Source organism: Aquarana catesbeiana, linkage group LG03 (genome assembly GCF_042186555.1).
Source record: "Aquarana catesbeiana isolate 2022-GZ linkage group LG03, ASM4218655v1, whole genome shotgun sequence".
NCBI classification, from domain to species: Eukaryota; Metazoa; Chordata; class Amphibia; order Anura; family Ranidae; genus Aquarana; species Aquarana catesbeiana.
The window spans coordinates 525,984,106-526,000,218 of record NC_133326.1 but is presented as its reverse complement, the minus strand read 5'-3'; the positions used below and the strand labels follow the sequence as shown (position 1 = coordinate 526,000,218).

General features: G+C 43.0%; 1 protein-coding gene across 3 annotated transcripts in view; it reads right to left on the bottom strand.

Annotated features, from left to right (window-relative positions):
- PRMT8 (protein arginine methyltransferase 8) overlaps positions 1–16,113 on the bottom strand; it is a 276,876-nt gene that overhangs the window by 15,761 nt on the left and 245,002 nt on the right. For all 3 annotated transcript variants that reach the window (XM_073621240.1, XM_073621239.1, XM_073621241.1), the window contains exon 8: positions 15,471–15,621. In XM_073621240.1, coding sequence (XP_073477341.1) covers positions 15,471–15,621 — 151 coding nt within the window. The remainder of the gene's footprint in view (positions 1–15,470; positions 15,622–16,113) is intronic.

Sequence of the window (16,113 nt, the reverse complement as noted above, 5' to 3'; positions counted from 1 at the left end):
GAAAAGACATTGTCACTGTGCTCCAGGAAAGCAATAAAAATCCAATAGGGCATAGATGCCTGCTCCACTCCACCCAAAAGCAAGACGTTATTAAAAGTGATTGTAAAACCTTCCATATACTCAGTAAAGTGACTGGCCTCAGGTGATATATATAGATGAAACAAATCGTCTTACACACGTTGTATCTGTTCTGTATCTACTGTCTTCTCTTCTCTACATCCATTCAAAGTGGTGAATTTTAAGGCTTGTTTAAGAGTTCAGAAAAAAGGGAGAAGGAGAGCTGAAGTTACACTCTGCAGCGCTCAGTGAGGAGAGCTCTTAGAGCTGATTGGTGGGAAGCAACCCTCCCCTCTAAAGAGCACACAGCAACAGAGCTGAGGCTGTCAATCAGCTGGAGTTTCTCACCTGTCACCATTTTTCTCTTGGTGTCAGGAAAATTTGTCAGAAGTGATTCATGCTGATAGCACGAAGAACGAAGCAGCAGACAGAAATGACACACAGTGCCTTGGATCGAGACAAGTACATGCTATAGAGGGATATGCTTTGTTCATATTTCATGTCTGAGGTTTACAACCACTTTAAGTATGGCAATGTTGCTTCAAAAGATTATGGTTAGCATTCACTTCCACACATGCTGTGGTGATTTAAACAAATGTATGTATCTAAAAATAAAACATATACATATTTAAATTCAAATCGTCCTATGAAAAAAATATCACTCATGCATTATATTTAGATTTAAATCTAATAGTGAGCCAGCTGAAGACTTTGTTGAAATATAACCGATTGGCTTTAGATCTGAGCCAAACTAGGACCGAGGATCAAAAGGGAACTCCCTGTAGAATGTAAGTCTGAGTATATTTATACACTTCAGTGCCATAATCAGCTGTTTTAGTTATTTAGAACAAATCCTTCCCATGTTTAACCAACAGACAGACTATATCAAATGCAAACACATTGGACAGTTGTTTCTGAAGATAAAGCAAAATACAATCCACTGTACTAGAGTTTAAAAATAAATCATTTAAAGTGATACTAAAGTCTATTTTTTTTTTTTTTGTTAAAAATAACAATGTTATTTTTAAATGTTATTAAGTATAAAATGTTATACTTACCTGCCCTGTTGCAGTAGTTTTGCACAAAGCAGCCCAGATCCTCCTCTTCTCGGGTCCCTCTTCTGTGCTCCTGGCCCCTCTCTCCTGTTGAGTGGCCGCACAGCAAGCAGCTTGCTATGGGGGCACCTGAGCTGAGCCACAGCTCCCTGTGTCCATTCAGACACGGAGCCACAGCCTGGCCCTCCCCTTTTCTCTCCTCATTGGCTGACTGACTTTGATCAACATCAACGGGAGCCAATGGCGCCATGCTGCTGTCTCAGCCAATGAGGGCAGGAGGGCGGCCGAGACACTCCTGCAACATTGCTGGATCTAGATTGACCTCAGGTAAGTATTAGGGGGATGAGGGGGGGTGGGTACTGCACACAGAAGGCTTTTCATCTTAATGCATAGAATGCATTAAGTGAATGCAAACCCTAACATATACCCGGTGAAGTGAACAGCCTCAGATAATGCACCGAGATGAAACAAATCTCCCGATATAAGTTTTACATGTATATCTGATATCTTCATCTGTATATATCCTTTAGAAAATGCTCTTCATGTTAAAATTTTTCTCTTCCTGCTTAGACTGGGAGTGGATTATTGGCATACAGCCAAGACAGCCGATTGGAGGAAAGGCATACACCCCCTCTCCACAAAGACAAAGGAAGAAAGGAATGTGCACAACTCTGCTCTTAGACAGCTAATCTATTTATAGCAACCTCCCCTGACACAAACTGCTATCTCCCATCTGGAGAATGTGTGAGATGTTATCAGGCTGATAAGAGAAGAACGGAGCAAGAGACAGCTATGGGACTCAGTGCTTTGGAGAGAGAGTGGATTATTGGCATACAGCCAAGACAGCCGATTGGAGGAAAGGCATACACCCCCTCTCCACAAAGACAAAGGAAGAAAGGAATGTGCACAACTCTGCTCTTAGACAGCTAATCTATTTATAGCAACCTCCCCTGACACAAACTGCTATCTCCCATCTGGAGAATGTGTGAGATGTTATCAGGCTGATAAGAGAAGAACGGAGCAAGAGACAGCTATGGGACTCAGTGCTTTGGAGAGAGAGATAAGAAAACACAACAGATATATGTGCCCAGCTCAAATTTCATGAATCAGGTTTACATCCACTTTAAGAGAAAAAACCTTCTGCCTTTAGAACCACTTTAATATTTCCAATATACATTTTACGTACTGCTTTACAACATAAACAGAGATAGTACTGTTACAATACAATTAAATACAAGAGTGTTAAGAGGGCCCTGCACATACAAGCTTACAATCTAATAGGTTAAGGCAAGTGGTACAAAGTTATAAGTATAAATCTGGGGATGAGCTGATGGAATTGATAAAAGTTCAGTTAGTTGGAGGTGTGATAGGCTTCCCTAAAGAGATGAGTTTTCAGAGATCGCCTAAAGGCAGCCAGAGTAGGAGATATCCGGACAGATTGAGGTAGAGAATTGCAGAGGATTGGAGAGGCTCTGGAGAAGTACCTGGAGACGAGCATGGGAGGAGGAGACAAGAGAGCTTGAGAGCTGGAGGTCTTGGGAGGAGCGGAGAGGACAGTTTGGGTGATATTTGGAGACAAGATTGGTGATGTAGCTCGGGGCAGAGTTGTGAATGCCTTTCTATGTTGTTGTTAGTATTTTTAATTTAATCTGCTGGGTGATCGGAAGCCAGTGGAGGGATTGGCAGAGAGAGGTGGCAGACACTGAATGGTTGGTAAGGTAGATGAGTCTAGCAGCAGCATTCATGATAGACTGAAGAGGGGATAGCCTATGGAGGGGTAGGCCTATGAGAAGGGAGGTGCAATAGTCAAGGTGAGAGATAATAAGGGAATGAATGAGTAACTTGGTGGTTTCATTAAATAAAAAGGGGCACATTTTTAGAGATGTTACGGAGGTGAAGTCCCTCCACTGCTAGTCTGCCAACTGAACAGTGAAGGAGCAGCAATAGACTAATACGGTTATCTCATTGTTTTCTACTACCCCTATCTGTTTTTTCCTTGTCAGAATATTTGCACGCAGTACACCGGTAAGCAGGAATATAGCACAGAAAACAAGGGTGCTTTAAATGTAACAGAGGCACCCCGTTGTAAAGCCCAAGTTTAGCTAAAACAAAAACAGAAAAATAAGCACAAGTGACATAACTAACAGTTAGTATGATATGTGCCCTGTCCTGATTCTTCTCCTTCAGTAGAAATCTTCATCTGTCCTACCCTCCCTGCTTCTGCCATTGTAATCTTCCATTGTGATGGAGGTTAAAACAGCTAAATGCCCACCCAGGACTGGCATAAGACATTGTACTGCCTGGGTCCAAAAATGAAATGCTGCCTCAACCCCCCCCCCCATTAAAAAAAAAAAATCTTGCCCCCCCCCAAAAGGACCCCACAGTCATTATTTTATATTATGATAATTAAAACAAAAATTAAATGTATCAGGAAGTCACATTTACATGCAACATCATCTTGTCTATATGCAAAATTATATGACATGCCACCATGTTACTGCTGCCACATCTTGGCACCCTAGGGCATCCATGGGTGCAGCGTGTGTCAGCACAGTGGGCTTCCCACTCCTAAGGGCCGGTGTGCATTGAACATGTTGCACCCATGGATGATAAGCCACTGGGATTGGGATGTATAGGGATGGGCTAGGGTAGTAAATGGACAGGTTAGGGTAGTATATTGACAGGCTAGGGTAGTATATGGACAGGCTAGGGTAGTATATAGACAGGCTAGGGTAGTATATGGACAGGTTAGGGTAGTATATGGACAGGCTAGGGTAGTATATGGACAGGCTAGGGTAGTATATGGACACGCTAGGGTAGTATATAGATAGGCTAGGGTAGTATATGGACAGGCTAGGGTAGTATATGGACAGGCTAGGATAGTATATAGACAGGCTAGGGTGGTATGAATAGAATGCATGAAGGTAAAAAATCTTCACCCTTTACAGCCGCTTTTAGCCTTAGGATAAAATAAGGCTTGGACATCCACATCTAAGAGAAAAACATTTATAGGAACACTACTCTGCTGTGAAATATTTCGCCTGTAATTTGGATGCTCCCACATTTAGATCTATTGTACATCAGCAACATTTAACTGGTTCTCACCCGGCCTATGGTACAATAACAGGTGGGCAGGACGGCTCCTGTTCCGGGAGGACGTCATATGACGTCCTCCCATTCTTGACGTGCAGCAGGGGAATTAGTGGTGCGCTGTGTCCATTTCACTGATCACAGTAAATAGCCAATGAAGTAGGCTCGTTACCATGTGATCAGCTGTGTCCAATCACAGCTGATCACATGTAAACATATGTCGGTTATCTGCATTTCCTTTCCTCAGCGCTGTCACTGTCTGAGGAAAGGTAAGCCAATAAGCTTTTTTTCTGGGACAGGGGACATTTACATTACATCTTGCCCTCTGTCATGCCAGGGACAGGCAGGCAAGTACACATAGAAGAGGAGTCCATCCAGGCTGCTAAGTGGTGCACCTGATGTCCAGACAGGACTGTCACTCGGTCTGTGTCCAGACTGTGGTCTGCCAATTGGTGATGCCAAATCTAGAGCTATTGAAAAAAAAAAAAAAAAGAAACATGCCCCCCTTAGTTCAGTGGGGGAGGGGGGGCATGGAAGAAAAAGGACTATTTCTTCACTATCAAGTGCGGTGAAGTAATATGCAGTGCAGAAGTTCCCGATAATTAAACTTAAGTTCCAGCCTCTTCTACAGTATGACAAACCGGTGGAACAATCCATTGGACTGATATAAAATAAGCCAGGACTTTCGTTTAATAATAATATTACTCCTTCAACGCCAAAAGTGAAGGAACACTCCCCTTATTGCTACGCCGACCCCACGCTGAACCAGCTTTTGTTGCAATATTTACTTTCAACACAGAACTTTCCCCTTCAGTACTTTACTTCTTCCACTAGAAGTTCCCCAGTTTGATGACCAGCATCTTTCATCCAACTTCTTCTGAGCTGGGACTGTCCTGGACCTGTCCGCAGCCTGTGACTCTACGGTGACTTTACAGGTGAAAGGAGAAGCAGCACAGTGATGAGCTCATCTTTCTGTTGCTTTGCCCTCGCCTTCCTGGCCTCATTCAAAAGGGGCAGTTGAATGCCCCATGCAGGGCAGAGTTTTGCTGGCATGAGGATGCAGAGGTGTTGCATGCATGTCTGTGCAGGCAGTCCCACACGCTGTGTCCTAATGTGACATCTATGTGGAATGGAATGCAACATGGAATATACAATATGTAATAATGATTACAGAACTACGTTAATTTATGTCTTTTATATCTGCCTAAAGTTCCTCTCTAAAATAATCTTGTCATTGAATAAATCAAAATAACCTGATCACCTGCGCTCTAGATAAGAGAAAGTTATTAAATGCTTGTCAGTTGTTAAAACATGAAATTAGTGAATAAATTGCTGACACCTAGAGGTGGCTTCATGAATCAGCATGCATCTTTACAAGGTTTACCATAGCATTAATATACAAATTCCAACAATTCCTGCAAAATTGAGAGCTAATCTGCCCTTTATACACCTTCCTATTATTAGCCAGTCACAGTGATTTGTAAATATGGAGATTCAGGAGGTGGCAGGTCAGCCCATGCCTTTTGAAATATCAGAATTCATGTATTAGATAGAGGGTTCCAGGTTTGGAGGTTTTAATGAAACTACATACAGACTTAGCTTATATGTTTTACCAACTTACAGGTATACACTTTGTTTGTTCAAAAAAAAATTTTTATTGGAAATGTCAAATTAGCTTTGTACAGAACACAATACAAACAATGGTGGTTCCAAACATCACACAGTTGCAACATCATGAATAATATAATTAGTTAAATTGTGTTGCCTTACATCATAGATAAGTTAAAGCGGAACCTCACCCTAAAGGGAAAATTTCCCTTCAAGCACTCCTCCCCTTCTTCTATAACTTATGGCATATGATAATTGTTTTTGGGGAGCAGGTACCTAGTTTCGATAGGTACCCACTCCCACTTCTGGTCAGATCGCCTAGGCCAGGGGTGTCCAAACTTTTTCAAAGAGGGCCAGATTTGATGAAGTGAACATGCGTGAGGGCCAACCATTTTGCCTGACATTCTTTGAACCATTAAAATTCAGTTTGTCCGAGCACTAATACACTGCTCAGCAAGAATTCTCTTGCCTTTGTGGCTGTGTGTGACGAAGAGATGAACTTGGGCATGTTATTTGGATATATATATCTTTTGTGGCTGCCAACAAATTCCCGAGTGCTGCTCAGGACTAAGGATGAGCTTATTTGTATATACCGTATTTATCGGCGTATAACACGCACCTTCAATTTAAGAGGGAAGTTTCAGCAAAAAACTTAAATTTTAAGTAAAGAACTGTGAAGCAAAATAAGGGTCAGTGCCCATCAATGCAGCCTAATCAGTGCCCATCTGCAACCTCACAAGTGCCATGAATGCAGCCTCACCATTGCCATGAATGCAGCCTCACCATTGCCATGAATGCAGCCATACCATTGACATGAATACAGCCTCAAATGCAGCCTCACCATTGCATGAATGCAGCCTTACCATTTCCATGAATGCAGCCTCACCATTGACATGAATGCTGCCTCAAATGCAGCCTCACCATTGCCATGAATGCAGCCTCACCATTGCCATGAATGCAGCCTTACAATTGCCATGAGTGCAGCCTCACCATTGACATGAATGCAGCCTCAAATGCAGCCTCACCATTGCATGAATGCAGCCTTACCATTGCCATGAATGCAGCCTCACCATTGACATGAATGCAGCCTCAAATGCAGCCTCACCATTGCATGAATGCAGCCTTACCATTGCATGAATGCAGCCTCACCATTGCATGAATGCAGCCTCGCCATTGCATGAATGCAGCCTTACCATTGCCATGAATGCAGCCTCACTATTAACATGAATGTAGCCTCAAATGCAGCCTCACCATTGCATGAATGCAGCCTTACCATTGCCATTGGTGCAGCCTGATCGATGCCCATCTGCAGCCTCGGAGGAGACAGGGTGGGGGACAGGTAGGGGGACAGGGAGCAGGACGGGACGAGCGCCAACAGATTACATACAGGAGAATCTCTGTTTTGTCAGCGGCCTCTTTAATACAGCCCCTGCTCGGGGATTCGTTGGGAGTCACAAGAGATATATATTTAGCCAAATTACCAGTGGGGCTGTTTGAAAGCCACAATTGGCCCGCAGACCAAACTTTGAACACGCCTGGCCTAGGTGATCTGAGCGGAAGTTCGCCCCCCTTTTACCACAGCTTTCTTGAACATGTCACTAGAACCTTCACAAAGCGCAGTATGGCTTGAGCATGCTCCGTGGGAAGCCACTGTGAATCCACAGTAAACATGCTGATGCCGGGGACCCAAATATCGGTGAAGAACTTGCCTGGGTGAGGGCTGTGCTGGATCCCTGGACAGGTAAGTGTTCTTTTATTAAAAATCAGCAGCTACAGTATTTGCAGCTGCTAACTTTAATTTTTTATTTCTAGGGTGAAGATCCTCTTTAAGTTGGTAATGTAATGTCTTGAGTACAGAATTAGGTATCCAAGAAACATGAGTCTTAGGGGTGGCTGTAGGATGCAAAAGTAGAATGCAAAGGGAGGATGAGGGGAGGGAGGGAGGGCACGGGAAGAGTGAGTACTTGGAAGTTCGCTAAGATGTCATGTTCCTTCAGTATGAGTTCATTGTTAAAATGATATACAAATTATTGGTGGTATCCAATTGAAATATGTTGGTATAGGCAAGAGGTGACGTCTTTAGAGCAGGGGCATTATTGTATGCACCGTCATCAGAGTTTTTTACTGCCAGATAAAGGCTGGTTGTCAGCAGCTGGGGCACAGCCTGTTTGTGTTGATTTAAGTTGATTAGTGCTCTTCTCTCTTTGCTCTCCCCCCAATTGAATTTGTCATTAGGCACACGCATGTCATTTATTTATTTTATGTTTTTGCTCTAAGAATTTGAGTGCAAGCGATAGAGGGATTGTCTAGAGTGTTAAAATTATAGGCCTATTAGGTGGCGATCAGAAGTGGTTGGTGGGAAATGATGACGCTGTACTGCACTGATGACAGTATGTAAAAGATGTGAAAAAAGGCTCAATTTTATTTAATTCCCTAATTTTCCAAAAATGTTTTACAAAAAAATTGGGGGGGGGGGGGGGTATTTGTACTGTCCTGGCATTTTAGGGCCTCAGGAATGACAATATATATATCGTTATATACATACACCATCGTTTGTAGACGCTATAACTTTCACACAAACCAATTAACATACACTTATCAGGATTTTTTGTTACCAAAGACATGTAGCAGAATACATTTTGGCCTAAATTGAAGAACTTTGATTTTATTGTATATGTTTTTTGACAGAAAATAGAAAATAAAGGTTTTTTTTCAGAAATTTTGGTCTTCTTTAATTTAAATAGCAAAAAATAAAAAACCCAGTCGTAATTACATACCACCAAAAAAAAGCTCTCTTTGTGTGAAAACAGTTATAAAAATGTAATGTGTGTAGTGTTGAATGACCACACAATTGCCAGTTTAAGTAGCACAGTGCTGAATAGCAAAAAATTGCCTGGTCATAAAGGAGGTAAAACTTTCAGGCGGTCAAGTGGTTAAATTCAGCAAGTTCGCTCCATGTATCTTCATTTCTCATTTATTTTCAGAATGGGCACACACAGCTCCACAGAGTGTCAGTAGGAATGTACTTCCTGATGCCCATCCCTATCTCTCTCTGCTACCTGTGTAGAGGGCCATCATCGGGGGGCAGCTGATACAACTGTAAGGGGCCCCCGGGGCCCAAGGGGCCCACCCAGGCCAGAAGAAGGCAGGAGGGGTGAAGGGGAGCCATGTTGTGCACTATAGAAATGATCTAGCAGCTTCTATTGCTCTCTTTGTAATTGAGCTCAGACATCAAGCTCTTTACTGTCAACTCTGGATACTATGTGCATGTGTACCCCTTGTGTGAGCTGCCTGTACTGTGCTGCTCTGCGTCAGCAACATGTCAGCTTTGTGAAAATAAGCTGGGACTAGGTAGGAAGATTTCCTTTACAAGTAGGGGCTGTGAAGGAAAGAGAGGGGGACTGCTTGTGTACAGGGGCTTGTGTATTTACAGATTTGTGTATGTGTGGGGCTGACATATATGCACAGGTGAGAGGGCTGATATATATACATGCGTGAGGGGGGCTGGCACATATACAGGTTTGGGGGGCTGACATATATACAGGTGAAAGGGGGGCTGACTTATATACAGGTGTGAGGGGGGCTGACATATATACATGTGTGTGGGGGGCTGACATATATACAGGTGTAAGGGGGCTGACATATATACAGGCGTAAGGGAGGCTGACATATATACATATGTGTGAGGGGGGCTGACATATATTCAGGTGTGAGGGGGGCTGACATATATACAGGTGTGAGGGGGGCTGACATATATACAGGTGTGGGGGGGCTGACATATATAGAAGTGTGAGGAGGGCTGGCATATATACAGGTGTGTGTGGGGGGTGGGGCTGACATATATACAGGTGTGAGGGGGGCTGACATATATACATATGTGTGAGGGGGGCTGACATATATACAGGTGTGAGGGGGGCTGACCTATATACAGGTGTGAGGGGGGCTGACCTATATACAGGTGTGGGGGGGCTGACCTATATACAGGTGTGGGGGGCTGACATATATACAGGTGTGTGTGGGGGGTGGGGCTGACATATATACAGGTGTGAGGGGGGCTGGCATATATACAGGTGTGTGTGGGGGGTGGGGCTGACATATATACAGGTGTGAGGGGGGCTGACATATATACAGGTGTGAGGGGGACTGACATATATACAGGCGTGAGGGGGGGCTGACATATATACAGGTGTGAGGGGGGCTGACATATATACAAGTGTGAGGGGGGCTGGCATATATACAGGTGTGTGTGGGGGGTGGGACTGACATATATACAGGTGTGAGGGGGCTGACATATATACAGGTGTGAGGGGGGCTGACATATATACAGGTGTGAGGGAGGCTGACATATATACAGGTGTGAGGGGGGCTGACCTATATACAGGTGTGGGGGGGCTGACATATATACAAGTGTGAGGGGGGCTGGCATATATACAGGTGTGTGTGGGGGGTGGGGCTGACATATATACAGGTGTGTTTGGGGGGGCTGACATATATAAAGGTGCGAGGGGGGCTGGCATATATACAGGATTCAGGGGGTGGGATGAAATATATACAGGATTGAGGGGGGGCTAAGTGCGTACAGGTGAGGGGGTGGGTGTGTGGATTCGGTGAGATGGCCCGTAGGCAAGCCCTGGGGAATGTTGGGGAGCCAGGCCTAAAGCTGTGTAAGGGGCCCAAAAATTTCTGATGGCTGCCCCGCCCGGGTAACCAATCAGGCTTCCAAAGCAGGTTTGAAACTGGGGTGTACCAGCATCGCCAGCAAATGTGCTCCAGAATCAACATTTTACAGATGGAAAGTTGTGCGGTGGACTGGTGCAGTACAGCAATGCCTGATTAGAGAAATAAACTACTCCGCAGGTTAGCTGTGCCCTTTAACTGCATCTCAAGATCTAATTTCCAATTTTGACAGAAGAGAACGTCAAAATAAAAAGTAACATGTAAACAACTGATATTTGATACCTTTTCACAAAAGGAAAATTAAGTTTCTTTTAGTGAATTTTAGCTGACGTTAAAGTTACAGCATTGCCCTTCTGTTCCCACAATATGCATTTTTTCATGGCATGGAAAGATTACGAGCCAGCTTTATAAAAGCAGAAAAATGAAACACAAAAAAAGTAACACATAACTGGAATTTATATTTATTTGACAAGGATTGACGAATAAGGTAATTACTTATCATTACACTTTCATAGGATGTTGGAGGCATTAGTCATGCCATTAAAGACTAAAGTTAAAAGAGTGGGAGTAGCGAATGGCACAGGTTGATGTAATGCATTGATTGTCCTTCTTTGTAGGGAAACCATGAAAATGTATGATTGCCGTCACATGCAATTCACTGTACTACAGGTGTTAACTGTTACAAAAGAATTCTATACAATTCAATAACAGCCCACTATAATTTAAAGAATTCTTTGCATTATGATGGCTTTAAAACACTCAGGCTGATTCAATAATTAGCAGAATGAGCAATAAAATAATTACCAAGTACAGTAAGTCCTAGAAATCCAAAACTAGAACACAGTTTACAGAACAAGATGGAGTCTGGTTGGCTGTGATGACTATTTTATATTTAGTGGTTTTCTCCCTGAATTGCAAGCCAAACTATCTGTAAGTAATAACTCAATCCAACCTAAAGGATTTCATGGAATAGGGATTTGGGAGTCTGGTCCCCAACCAGAACTCACCAGAAGCAAGAGAGCAGGTGGACTAAAGGATTTCATAAAGGGCACAGTTACCTTCTTTGTCTTCTCCAACGTGAAGTTTACAGTATCTAAAGCCAAAACTTTTTTTTGGGATGGAGTGGTAAGTAGTAAGAACCTCTATCAGGCTTTAATTACTGTCTAGGTATATTTACTCTCTCTATCTGTCCTGGAACTTAAAGCGTATCTAAGGTCACAGGCTAGGTTCACATATTTATTTATTTATTACAGCTACTTACATAGTGTCAATGTACGCAGCTCTGCATATATATTGCACATTCATATTAGCCCCGGCCTTCAAGGTGCTTACAATCTAAGGTCCCTAACTCAGATTCATACATACACATACTAGAGCCAATTTGGACAGGAGCCAATTAATCTATCAATATGTCTTTGGTATGTGATAGGAAACAGGAGTACCTGGAGGAAACCCACGCAGGCACAGGGAGAACATGCTAATTACATGCAGGTGGTGCCATGGCTACGACTTGAACCAACGACCCCAGTGCACATATTTGTGGTTCTGCGTGCTGCTTTTGAATGGGCTGCTGTACCTGTGTTTTCTGAAGGAAAAGGTCTCTAAACTGTATTTTAAAACACGGCTTTTCAGTATGTAGGGTGCCATTAACAGTTAAAGACACCCCTGCGTGTTTTAGTAGTAGTGGGCTGCTTGCCAGTGCGGGAACGTGTGCGGTTGGCCATTGGAACCTCAGTAAACCTAGCCATAATGTAAAATCATATATTTACTTCCTCATTTATTTATTTTTTATTATTTCTAACCTACTCCTAATCTGAATGATGTTGATGTTTGTAAATTTACTTTGTGACGAGCCCCACACATATACTTCCTTTTCTGTGACATATATTCACTATGTCCTGTGATAGGCACTGCTGTGCCACACATTTCACAGAGCCTGCTTTCTGAACTACAAAGGAGCTGAGATGAGGAGTTTCAGGAGGGGTAATTGGTACAGGAATCACTGCTTGCAGGCAGCAAGGTACCATGGGATATATAGTCATTAGAAATTGAAATTAAACAGCAGAGGAGAAGCTGCAAAGCATGCTGGGAATCCAGGAAGTTGTGGAAAGAGATCACCAGCAGACAGGCAGAGCTTATAACATGAAGGAGTTTTTTTTTTAACGTAAGCTTTTATTAGATTGCCAATAATATTTACTGTATTGTTTGTTTTGTTATTACAATGCTGATGTTATAAAATTAAAGTGTATGCTGTAGCTATAGATCTCCTTCAAAGTGTATGTAAACCTTTATGTTCTATATTTCATTTGGTTTGTTTAAAATACCATTGGAAGCATTTTGTTATACAGGTTTGATCAGTGAAGAACTGCCCTGTGTCCTCTGCATGCTTCCCGTGTTATCTCAAAGAATCTGCCTAGCCATCTAAGTTATCTTGGACTACAGTAACAGATTGAATATTCTTCACATTGTAGAGATCTACATTTCAGAGTAGTTGAATAGATAAAATAGGAAACATTTATTTTTTTCATTTTTGATAGCGTAAGAGAGGGTTATAAACCCTGTCAGTTTTTTTAGCAATCCGTACCCTATTGGGCAAGATTTCTCTTCCATTCAGAGTGAGGGAATCCCTGGTTGTTACCAGAACGAGTGTCCCCACTGAAAGTTTTCCCCTCTATCTCTGTTCTGGTGAGCACTCAAAATCTGTCATTTTCTCTAACTTTCACTCTTGGTGACAACAATAAACAGGACAAATAGAGAGGGTGAATCCCCCTACCGTGGGCACAGACAGCATGTAGCCTCCCTGGCAGTTACGTTTCAGCACCATTAGCGGTAACCGCGAGCCACACTCGGGATTACATTGCAGGATCCTGGTGAGGGTTACTTACCTTGTCCCCAGGATTCTGCGATGTCCCCCCCGCTGTGTCTGCGGGCTCTGTCCTCTGCCCCAATGTCCTGTGTGCCGAGCTCCGCTCCCTGTGAGCGTCGCGACGCATGGGGACAGAGCCTGGCGGCAAATTCAAAATAGTGAAAATTCATAACACATACAGTACACTGTAATCTTACAGATTACATTAGGCCCCTTTCACACTGGGGCGGTTTGCAGGCGTTATTGCGCTAAAAATAGCGCCTGCAAACCGACCTAAAACTGCCGCTGCTGTTTCTTCAGTGTGAAAGCTCGAGGGCTTTCAAACTGAAGCGGTGCGCTGGCAGGAGAGAAAAAAAACTCCTGCAAACAGCATCTTTGGAGCGGTGAAATCAATGGGGCAGCGCGGCTATACCGCCACTGTAGCAGCGCTATGCGAGCAGTTTTAACCATTTTTCGTCCGCCAGCGGGGGTTAAAGCCGCACCGCTAGCGGCCGAATACCACCGCTAAAACGACGGTAAAGCGGCGCTAGAAATAGCGCCGTTTTGCCGCCGACGCCCCCAACCGCCCCAGTGTGAAAGGGGCCTAACTGTATGAAATTATTTCACATCCCTTTTGTACCCAGTGCTTTGTCCAGTGCCCTGCATGCAGTGTTCATTCTGCGTGGAAACTGGAGATTGTCCATAGCAACCAAAAAGAGTCCCTTTACGTCAAAAGTGGTTTTAGACCAGCTAGAAAACAGCGATGGTAAATTAGAACACTTGCAGAATTGAGCGATAGTGAATCAAGGGGAAATTTATTTTATTATTATTATATTATTATTTTTTATAATTATTTATAGTTATTTATTATATTATAATTTATGATTTTGTGTTTCAAACTTCATCATACCCAGGATATCTACTAGACTCTTGTTTGGACAGATTTAAGTGTGTTATTGCTAAGAATTACAGGCCTACAATATAAAACGCCAAATTTCTATGCAAAATAATTGTACCGCTTTGAGACGCAAAAATCTGAAATAATCATACCCCCAGGGAGGGGAAAACCAGACAAGTGTTGTAATCCCTTTCCACTCTATCTAAAAAAAAAAAGTACAGTAAAACCTTGGTTTGAGAGCGTTTTGCAAGACAAGCAAAATGTTTTAATAAATTTTCCCTTCAAGCGATGTCTTGATATAAGAGTAGCATCACGTCACAACTGAAGTATAAAAAAGAAGAGAGGAGCCTCTAAGTGTAGCAATATGGTTACATTTAATAAAGGTACAACATTTAGCAACTTATTGCTACACTTAGAGGTGCCTCTCTTCTCCTTTATACCCTGTAAAAAAAATGCTTTGATATAAGTGCTTTGGATTACAAGCATGTTTATGGAACGAATTATGCTTGCAAAGCAAGGTTTTACTGTATATATATATAAGTTATAACTTAAGCAAAACACATTGGTCAGGGCTGCTTCATGCAGCCCACAAAAAACCTGTGTTGTCAGCCCAGAACAGTGCTAAAAAGCTAAATGCATTTCTGGCAGACTGCATGGTTGCGAAAAGGTTTAAAATGTGAGGAAATATGGATGTATTGCAGAGATGGTATGCATACTGTGATAGGGGTCTGGTATGGATTTTGTTTACATTTCAGCTGTCAGCAGGGAAGCCCACTGCAATGTATTAAACTGATTTAACCTGAAAGTTCAATTGGGCTATAGCCCACGTTCACATTAGGGGCGATTTGGCATCTGATTTGACATTTTAAATCGCATGCCAAATTGGAGCCTATTGCTGACAATGGCACCATCTAAATAGGTGCAACGCTGACTTTGCAGTCCTGCACCGATTCCCAAAAGTAGTTCCTGCACTACTTTTGGCGACTTCTGGGGCGATTTGAATAGACATCTGTGCATGAACCCGCACAGATATCGGTCAAATCGCCCCCGAAGTCACACTGAAATGTCGGTATGAACTTGCACAATTTCAAACTGGCCCCCAGTGTGAATGTGGGCTTAAGCACATTGCTCAAGGTGCTTACAATGTACACATTCAATATCTTTGTGATCACTGATTGGCATTTCCATGGTATCGACACATCTTTGCTTTACACCTAAAGTTGGAAAAAAAAAACTGTACCTGTAGAAAATCCAGTTTTCTTGTGACATTTTGTAAACTCAATGTTGAAATAGGTGACAAGAGCGTGGATGTAATCATTCCGCTGTACTTGTAGACAGAAAGCTGAAGTAAATGCCAATTCTTCCGGCTTTACTGTGTATATGTCAATTTCCTATTAAAAAATAATATTTACTTGTCTTCTTGCAGTGATAGATAAAATTACTCAGATTAGCTACATACATAGGCGTGCGCAAGGGTGTATTAGGGTGTGCCTGGGCACACCCTAATGTTGGGGTTGGCAACCTGTCAATGGTGGACATGTGACAGGTAAACCACAACCCTTCCTTGCCGACCCTCAGAACCTGGACAGGAGAGGTGGCGTGGGTGGAATTTAGTGGAACCGATCTGTATTTTCCTCCTGCAGCAGCTGAAAGTAGGCTTCTTCTCTCCCTTTTGTCAACATTCAGCTGCCACAGGAGGAAAATATAGGGGATTGGTACTAATATATGCCACCCCCGCCACCCCTCATTTCCCTGTTCCTCTTCCTTCTGTTGCCCGGGTCTCCCATGTGCTCTTTTTCTCCCCCTTCCTCCCATTGTTTCAGGATGGAGAGCGGGTAGGAGGTCGGTAAATATGTTGAACGCATATGTGTTGGAGCTTTGAG